At 42.0% G+C, this 10000-nt stretch overlaps 1 protein-coding gene across 1 annotated transcript in view; it reads left to right on the top strand.

Annotated features, from left to right (window-relative positions):
* The window catches only part of LOC143285607 (mannosylglucosyl-3-phosphoglycerate phosphatase-like), a 24181-nt gene that overhangs the window by 3145 nt on the left and 11036 nt on the right, over positions 1 to 10000 (top strand). Inside the window, exons 2-6 of the mRNA XM_076593004.1 lie at positions 736 to 992; positions 1432 to 1518; positions 4163 to 4302; positions 5572 to 5697; positions 8246 to 8368. Of these exons, the coding sequence (XP_076449119.1) occupies positions 830 to 992; positions 1432 to 1518; positions 4163 to 4302; positions 5572 to 5697; positions 8246 to 8368 (639 nt within the window). The 5' untranslated portion in view covers positions 736 to 829. The remainder of the gene's footprint in view (positions 1 to 735; positions 993 to 1431; positions 1519 to 4162; positions 4303 to 5571; positions 5698 to 8245; positions 8369 to 10000) is intronic.

Genomic DNA, 10000 nt, shown 5'->3' with positions numbered 1-10000 from the left:
AACACTTCCAACACCTTGTTCCATCCACACAAACCCAAATCCATGCTCAAACATAGATTAAACTTTGTTGCCCAGTTTTTCTTTCCCTTTCTAAGAGAGAGAGAGAGAGAAGACTGAAAGCTTTGGATGTTTTATTCATACATAGAGACCATTGCCCCTTAGAAGGTAGATAAACATGAAAGTTGCATACTAATACACAAAATGTTCTTATTGTTACAATGGCATTTCAGGTTATAAATGGTTTATATAGATAAAGATTGAACTGCTGAACAAGATTTTCATTTGTCAGTGACACTAATAAGACAAGTTTGAATGAACAACTTAATGAGTTTGAAATATTTTTCTGGAATTTTTCTGTCTCTCTCATTGCTTTGAACACACACACACACACACACACACATGCACACACACACACACACACACACACACAACACAACACAACACAACACAACACAACACAACACAACACCACACACACACACACAACACACAACACACACGCACACATTGAGCAAATCACACGTAATACTGCCTCACATGAATCCTCATGTGCATTCAGTACTCCTCCTATCCCCCACCCCTTTACCTCCCCTGACCCCCAGCCTGTTTCCTTCCAGGAAGGAGCTGGTGGAGTGTGTGTGGAGGGTGTATCATGATCCTTTGGATTAGCAGGATTGGTTTGGGTTAAATTTTTGTCGTGATCGTGAGATAACATGAAATCGTATATCCTTCCAGGAAGGCAATGGTACACGAAAGCTGAATGCTCAAGCAAGCCCTGCTGGTTGATTTAAGAGCACTAACAACAGTGGAGGGACAGACATGAGAAAGAATGGCATCCTTCACCATAATTCATTTCAATGACGTGTACAATATAGAAGGTCAACCTGATGAACCAGTAGGAGGAGCCGCTCGACTTGCTGCCTATGTGAAGTCATGTGGTCATCTGAATCCCTTGGTTCTGTTCAGTGGTGATGCCTTGAATCCCTCCTTAAGTAAGTTGTGATGTTTTTTAGAATTGTAAAACTGTCATGTTGATAAACTATCTGTCTTACAGGATGATGATAATGAGGTTTTGGTTTTGCTTGATGTTGTTATTTTGTATTGATCTCCAACCTGGCTGGTTGACTTTTATATTCAGTTGTGTCGAATGTATATAATGAAGAGTGCTTGTGTGTTTGTGTGTGTGTGTGTGTGTGTGTGTGTGTGTGTGTGTGTGCCTGTGTGTGTGTGTGTGAGTCTGTGTCTGAGTCTGTGTGTGTGTCTCTCTGTGTGTCTGTGTGTGTGTGTGTGGGGGGGGGGGAGGAGGGGGGGTCTGTATGTATATTGTGTGTGTGTGTGTGTGTGTGTGTGTGTGTGTGTGTGTGAAGAGGACATGCCATAATTGCTGTAGGGTCAGCTGATGTAATTTTCATTTTCCCGGTGATTTTTCAGTGAGCATTTTCCTGAAGGGCGAGCAGATGATTCCTATATTGAATGGAATCGGTGTCCAGTGTGCAGTGTTTGGAAACCATGATTTTGGTAAGTAAAGAGGTCAGCATCAGAAACTTATGTCACACCATGAATTTTTTCTTTCCATTTTGATCAAACAAAAAAACCAACAACACCTTTTGATTTATATTTAAAGAGATATGAGTTTTTCCAATTATTTGATTGTTGAAAAAAAAAAAAAGCAGTTGTACTTATTTTCCCATTGACCACACGGATGCCACACTTCTGTCAGGAAGATGGGTTTTATACGTTCAGAAAATTTGTGAAAAGGAGCTTTGAAAGAAAGAAGAAATGTTGAATTGAAGAAATAGTGTTATTAGACACTGTCATCTTTAAAGTGGAGGTATCTCTGTGTGTGTGTGTGGCGCTGTGAACAGACAGCTGGAGGTGTCTGTGTGTGTGTGTGTGGCGCTGTGAACAGACAGCTGGAGGTGTCTGTGTGTGTGTGTGTGTGGCGCTGTGAACAGACAGCCGCCCTCAGTGTAGATAATTTTAGCCCCCTCCCCATGTAAATCAAGTTAATTTCTTTTCAGTATTTGTTAAGGCTTTGTCTGCCAGCTGATGAACACATTGTAGCTAGCTGTAGCTGGCCTCCATCTCCACCTGTACTTCTACCTGCTTCCTCTCTTTCCAAACTCACATGAGACAACGACCAAAGGGTGAGCTGGGAACTGACCTTTCTGAATGTCTTTCCCCCCTCGCCCCAATCTCCCACACCCCCCACCTCTTACTCATTCCTCCCTTAAGTGTCCATCCTGACCTTTTCGATTCCACCAGAGTGGCAGTGTAAAACTTGTAAAGAGGTCTGTCTTAATGTCACTGCCTCTTCTAGTCATGTGCACATTCATACTGGTACACATGCATACTGGTACACAGAAATACACACACACACACACACACACACACACACACACAGAGCGTTTTTAAAGGATTTTTTTATATTTGACTATACAGTTTTTGTGCCTTTTGAAATGCAAATACATCAACAGAGTGTTAAGGTTCAGAAAGTTATTTCATTCCTATCTTCTGTGTTCTTGGTTATTTATAGCACCCAACAAAACCACAAACCAAATACTGTTTGTTGTACAGGTAGGAAGTATCAGTTACCCAATTTTTCTCTTCCTTCTGGTGCTGGTTGTTTGTGTGTGTTTGTGTCTGTGTGTGTGGGTGTGTGTGTGTGCGCACGCGCTTCTGGTGGGAAGCTTTGAAAGAGGGTTTTATGTTGAGAAGTTCCTTGTTAGGTGGGATCTTGTACAGGTACAGGTATGTAATGACTTGCAATTCCCTGCTTCCTGAGTCCTCTAGCCTTGACTAATTTCGCATCCTGTCACTCCACACCCATTAGGGGTTGTCTGCCCCCAGGCAGGTACTCTGCTTATGTGTTTCCTCTTGTCTCCTGTTTCTTTTTTGCTGACCTCACTCCCTCCACCTCCACCCACACTTCTGTCTTTACTTCCTTCTCTGTGGTCTACTGCTTTGGCTGTGGGTCTCTGTCCTCTTGTTGTTAAGAAATGTCAGCTCTCTAGTCTGTGTTTTACTTTTTTTTTTCTTCTTTGAAGTCTGTAGATGTTTTTTTTTGGGGTGGGTGGGGGTGGGGGGATGGATCATAATGATATACCAAAGTGTCAAACGTGTGTGTGCATCACTCACACACGCACACTCACGTATCTTACATAATGTACACGATCTTACACATGCACAACCTCGCACACACACACACACACACACAATACACATATATGTGAATAAATACATATACACATATATACACACAGGTATGCAAATTGGTAGTTGTCAAGACTGTCAGCAGAAAGCCAGTGTCTTCACATTTTCCTCCTGTACATGTACCGCATGGTTTCTTACCATGCAATTAGTTTCTTGCAAAAAGATGGCATTTCCCAAACACAAAGGGAGATACCTTTAAACATGATGTTCCCACCGTGTGTCTTTTTGGCAAACAAGTATGTATGCAGAGCTGCCTTTTTTTTTTTTTTTTGCTGCCCCATCATCTGCACTGTTTCAGCGGCATTACTCCCACGATGCTCATTTAGATTTCCCCATGCATGGCCACACCTGGGTTCATCCATCACAGTTCCAGTGTCAGCAGTCCACAGGGAACTATCGATGTTAGGTCGCCAGGAGGCCACACACCAGAGGAGACCCTGCACTGCTGCTGAGTCACTTCGGTGGTGTTCAGTGGTGCCTGTTCTGATTTACTGTACTTAGGCCACCACCTACTAAGCCCTCTACTAACGACAATAATGGCTTAGTCGCATAGTCAGACTGAGTGAGCGTCCCTCCCAGAGTAGAGACTGCCACCACGTCCCCCAAACAACAGCCCCCCATGAATCTGCTGACACTGAACCAGTGCTGCCTATAAACACACACAAACGCTCTCTCTCTCTCTGTCTCTGTCTCTGTCTCTCTCTCTCTCTCTCACACACACACACACACACACTCTCTCTCTCTCCCTGTTTTTGTCTCTCTCACTGTCTCATTTTCTATAAACACCAAATCCATGTATGAGAAGACATTAAAGAAGGAAAGAATACTCTCACTCACTATTGCATAAAATTATACACAAACCAACATGTATTTGATACCCTTCTCCCCATGATTCCCTAATTTACATGTCTGTATTTTTATTTTGTTTATTTTGTTTATTTTTTAACAGACTTTGGTGTGGACCACTTGGTGGAGTTTATTGAGCAGACAACATTTCCCTGGTTGCTTAGTAACATAGTGGACAATGTCAATGAGGAACCGTTGGGGAAAGGGGAAATAACCTACATTGTTGAAAGAAACGGAGTGAAAGTAAGTTTTTGTGTTTGTTTTCAAAGCCTTGCAGACCAAATTACAGTACAAACCCAGTGTGACACAGCACAATGCTGTGTAGTACACATCATGCCCCTGTACAGCACATGCACATCTCAACACATTATACTCCACAATGTTGCTATGCACTTCAGTACCATAATTCAGATGGGTAGCAAAGTGTCTCACCATACAATACCTACAAATACACAGCACACATTCAGCAGCTACTACACTTTTGGGCTGCTGCTCTCAGATTAATCTGTCTGAGTTTTAGCGTGTGTGTGACTGTTTTTGTCCCTGCCCATTTAGGCAACTGTACTTTGTTTGGAAGGTGGTGGGGGTGCAATCAGGGTATGTTTTTGTTTGTGTATCATTGTTTTTGTCTCTCCCATTTAGGCAGCTGTACTTTGCTTGTGGGGGTGGGTGGGTGCATGCTGGGTATGTTTTTGCTTCTTTAAGTATAGCCTAGTAAATACTGACATGGGTTAATTGATCTTTATTTGGTTGTCTGCATGTGTGAACGCATGAAGGGTGTAAAGGTATTAGTAGGTCTGCACGTATGTTGGTCTGTAAGACTGGAAAATCTACAACCCTGGACTCTCCAGGAGGAAGATGGCAGAATGATTAACTTGTCTGCTACTACTCCCCTAGACCAGAACTACATGGGACCATTGCAGTAAAACATAGGGTGGTTCACTAAAAGGGTGAAAATCAGTGGAGAATTTTTAATTTGGTCAGTTGAACAAAGCTTCATTTTCATGCTTCTGGAATCTGTAAACGGTTCAGCTTAGAATGCCAACTGTACCAAGCAAGAATAAACTGAATTAGAATAGTGTGTTGGTATGAGAATACTTGTCCTTGTCCACAGAGGAAGTAATCACAGGTATGAGATAACTTGCACCTGGAGTAGAATGAGTTAATAATAATATGCAGAATCTTAGTCATCAGGACATTACAGTGTAGGCCATATTTAGGACTTCTAAGGTGAGCTGTTTGTGGATTCTGGAAGCATTAAAATGAAGCTTGCTTTGACTGATGAAATCAAACAATTCTCCATCAATTTTCGTGGTTTTAGTGAACAACCCTACTTTTTTCCTGCAGTGATCTCATGTAGTGCTGGTCCAGGGGAGTTGTAGCAGGCGTGTAGCTGTGGGGTAGAATGAGTTTGAAAGTCAGTTCCAGGTTTGGTCAGGATTGCAATGTCCCCGATCACTGTCTCCGTTAGACCTTGCACTGAACCTGTGCCTGGTGGGGCGTGGGTTGCAGGTGGGTCTTATTGGCATCGTGGAGGAGGAGTGGATCGCCACCTTGTCCACGGTGGACACAGAGGACATCACCTTCCTTGACTTTGTTCAGCAGAGCCAGCGTCTGGCCCTTCAGCTCAGGCAGCAGGTCTGTGTGGCACGGGGCAAAGTAGTGGCGCGCAGTGACGCCATCTGGTTTCTTGTCCATGCGTGGGAATGTTTGTCTTCCTGTGAATGTGTCTTTCTGTCTTCCTGTGTATGTGTCTCTGTCTCTATCTGTCTTCCTGTGTACGTGTCTCTATCTCTGTCTTCCTGTGTCTATGTCTCTTTCTGTCTTCCTGTGTGTCTTTGTCTCTGTCTGTCTTCCTGTGTATGTGTCTTTGTCTCTTTCTGTCTTCCTGTGTACGTGTCTCTGTTTGTCTGTCTTCCTGTGTACGTGTCTCTGTCTCTGTCTGTCTTCCTGTGTGTCTTTGTCTCTGTCTGTCTTCTTGTGTATGTGTCTTTGTCTCTTTCTGTCTTCCTGTGTACGTGTCTCTGTCTCTGTCTGTCTTCCTGTGTACGTGTCTTTGTCTCTTTCTGTCTTCCTGTGTACGTGTCTCTGTCTCTGTCTGTCTTCCTGTGTATGTGTCTCTGTCTCTGTCTGTCTTCCTGTGTGTCTTTGTCTCTGTCTGTCTTCTTGTGTATGTGTCTTTGTCTCTTTCTGTCTTCCTGTGTACGTGGCTCTGTCTTTATCTGTCTTCCTGTGTACGTGTCTCTGTCTCTGTCTGTCTTCCTGTGTGTCTTTGTCTCTTTCTGTCTTCCTGTGTACGTGGCTCTGTCTCTGTCTGTCTTCCTGTGTACGTGTCTCTGTCTCTGTCTGTCTTCCTGTGTGTCTTTGTCTCTGTCTCTGTCTTCCTGTGTGTCTTTGTCTCTGTCTGTCTTCTTGTGTATGTGTCTTTGTCTCTTTCTGTCTTCCTGTGTACGTGTCTCTGTCTCTATCTGTCTTCCTGTGTATGTGTCTCTGTCTGTCTTCCTGTGTACGTGTCTCTGTCTCTGTCTGTCTTCCTGTGTATGTGTCTCTGTCTGTCTTCCTGTGTACGTGTCTCTGTCTCTGTCTGTCTTCCTGTGTATGTGTCTCTGTCTGTCTTCCTGTGTATGTGTCTTTGTCTCTTTCTGTCTTCCTGTGTTCGTGTCTTTGTCTCTTTCTGTCTTCCTGTGTATGTGTCTCTGTCTGTCTTCCTGTGTATGTGTCTCTTTCTGTCTTCCTGTGTGTCTTTGTCTCTTTCTGTCTTCCTGTGTATGTGTCTCTGTCTGTCTTCCTGTGTATGTGTCTCTTTCTGTCTTCCTGTGTGTCTTTGTCTCTTTCTGTCTTCCTGTGTATGTGTCTCTGTCTGTCTTCCTGTGTATGTGTCTCTTTCTGTCTTCCTGTGTGTCTTTGTCTCTATCTGTCTTCCTGTGTATGTGTCTTTGTCTCTTTCTGTCTTCCTGTGTATGTGTCTCTTTCTGTCTTCCTGTGTGTCTTTGTCTCTGTCTGTCTTCCTGTGTACGTGTCTATGTCTCTTTCTGTCTTCCTGTGTGTCTTTGTCTCTGTCTGTCTTCCTGTGTATGTGTCTCTTTCTGTCTTCCTGTGTGTCTTTTCTCTGTCTGTCTTCCTGTGTACGTGTCTATGTCTCTTTCTGTCTTCCTGTGTGTCTTTGTCTCTGTCTGTCTTCCTGTGTATGTGTCTTTGTCTCTTTCTGTCTTCCTGTGTATGTGTCTCTGTCTCTTTCTGTCTTCCTGTGTGTCTTTGTTTCTTTCTGTCTTCCTGTGTGTCTTTGTCTCTGTCTTCCTATGTATGTCGTTTTGTCTCTTTCTGTTTTCATGTGTATACGTCTTTGTCTTTTTTATGTTGTATTCCGGTGTATGTGTTGTTGTTTCTGTCTTCCAGTGATTATGTCAGTCTCTATCTGTCTTCCTGTGTATGTGTCTTTGTCTCTTTCTGTCTTCCCATGTAGGTGTCTCCATTTGTCTTCCTCTGTATGTGTCTCTTTCTGTCTTCCTCTGTATGTGTCTCTGTTTATTTCTGTCTTCCTGTGTCTCTGTCTTTGTCTCTTTCTGTCATCCTGTGTGTCTCTATTTGTCTTCCTGTGTATGTATCTCTGTCTCTTTCTGTCTTCCTGAGTATGTGTCTTTTGTCTCTGTCTGTCTTCCTGTGTACGTGTCTCTGCTACAGTTGGTAGAGAAACAACAAATTGTGGGACCGTATGTTTTGATACACTGTAGTACTGTTAGTGTTGCAAGTGTAGAGTAACAGGAATGTGTTATTCATCTACTCGGGTAACAGGAAGCAGTGCTTCATTATTACATTCTTTTTACATGATATCGTTTTTCTCTCCCCCCCAACCCCAACACCTCTGTCCTTTCAGCCTTGACCTTGTTTTCTTAATGTCATTTTTAATCTCCGGTGCAGATGTTGTGGTGTTTGTGTTAAAACTCTGTAGTAAACAGATAGATAAGTAAATAAATGAAAAACCTTCCTGATAGAATCAGCTTTAGTATTTGGAGGAGAAATCTGTTATTTGATTAATAAAAAGTTTCTTTTTCTATTACATTTATATGCAATCTAGACCGATACCTGGTTTGAATTTGTTGATAGTTTTTTTTTTAATTGTGTGTGTGTGTGTAGCATTTTTTTTTTGGCCAGCAAGTGTTAATACATGATATGTGATCTTACCCAGGGAGCTGATATTGTGATTGCCCTGACTCACATGAGATGGCCAAACGATGAGAAACTGGCCGAGTGTGTCCCGGAAATCGACCTCATCTTAGGTGGCCACGACCATGACTACGATGTCAAACAGGTGAGGGGTCAGAGTGAAGGGTGAAGATTGTTTTGTAGCTTGGAAGTTGTTGGAAAGTGAGGTTAATACGATTCCATTTTTGTGCTCAGACACAGTCACAGTAACAATCCTAAAAGCAGTCCAGTTTTCCTTTCAGCTGTTTATATTTGTGAGGACATGGTATGGGTAAATCCTGTTCAATAAATACATCACCGGCTTGACGGGTATGACCAGAAAGAATCATTCGATTTGTAAAGCGTTAAGAACACACCCATCTGCATAAATCAGTGAATGAAAAGAGGAGAAAGTTCCTCACAATGCAGTTAAACACTGCTTGTGTAGACTTCAGATTTCATTTGTATTTGGTTTTTCACTGGATCAGAGATATTTTTATGCATTTTCTTCAACTCATTTTTTTGTTCTTTTTCTTTAAGTTAAGACTGCATTTGTGTTGACAAATTTGAGGACCAAAGGATCATTGGCTCACACTTCACTAGTTTCAGTCTGTTTTGTTCTGAAGATTTCATCTTCTGTTCCACACATTACTCACCTTTCTTTATCCTGCTGTAGAACCAGGTTGCTTTTCATAATGGACACACACATTTCCCTTCAAGCAACCAGTCACATCAGGTTTGAAAGCACTGCTCTGCTTCATTGCTCCCTGTGCAAAAAAAAAGACTTTAAGGAGAATGGTGGCAGTACAGAGTCCATGAGGATCTGGGTTCGAATCCTGCTGTAGCCCTTTCTCAAAAGTTTGACTGGAAAATCAAACTGAGCATATAGTCGTTCAGATGAGAAGATAAACTGAGTCCCGTGTGAAGCATGCACTTGGTGCACTGAAAAAGAACCCATGGCAACGATAGTGTTATCCTCTGGAAAAATTCAGAAGAAGAAATCCACTGTGATAGGTACATAAATGTACATGCATGCACTGAAGACCTGTCTAAGTGCGTTGGGTTATGCTGCTAGACAGGAATCTGCCTGTCAAATGTAGTTTAGCATTTATGGATTTGTCCAAACGCAGTGACACCTCCTTGAGAAACTGAAATTGAAATTGACTTGTAAATCATTGTGTGATGTTTTTGTTGTAGGCTTCGCTATATCTAACTCCGATTTTGGTTACATTAACCCACACTGCTCATCCCCAAATCCCTTACACAACCATGTGAATATTTGCTAATCATTACTAATACTTTCTTAATTTTTACGCAACTTTTACACATTTAAATTGTGGCTATGAAATTATGATTTTCTACTCCTTTATAATGTTTTACAGATGACAAAAAAAAACCACCCCAAAAATGATAAACATACAGTCCGTGAGAAACTCTACCCATGTGCTGGTTTGGTACACCAAGCCGCATTTATTTTCGAATCTGAAAAAAATATTATGTGCATGCATTTAATGCCAATTCGCTTTCACCAAATTGTGTGTAAGAGTAAAGTTCTAGGTGATGCAGGCAGTAAATCAGAAAAAAGACACTTTACTTTGCTGTATGAGGAATAACATCCTTTCAGTTGTACATTTTACCAAGGAAACAGTTATGCATTCTGCACAATCTATGTGACTTCAAAATTTAACACCATGACTGGAATGACATCACTGTGCATGAAAAATTATCAAAACATCTGAGAACAGTTAAACTAAATAAT

The sequence above is a fragment of the Babylonia areolata genome, chromosome 9 (genome assembly GCF_041734735.1).
Source record: "Babylonia areolata isolate BAREFJ2019XMU chromosome 9, ASM4173473v1, whole genome shotgun sequence".
Taxonomy (NCBI): Eukaryota; Metazoa; Mollusca; class Gastropoda; order Neogastropoda; family Buccinidae; genus Babylonia; species Babylonia areolata.
Note: the sequence above shows the minus strand (reverse complement) of the source record. Positions and strands in the feature narration are given on the sequence as shown.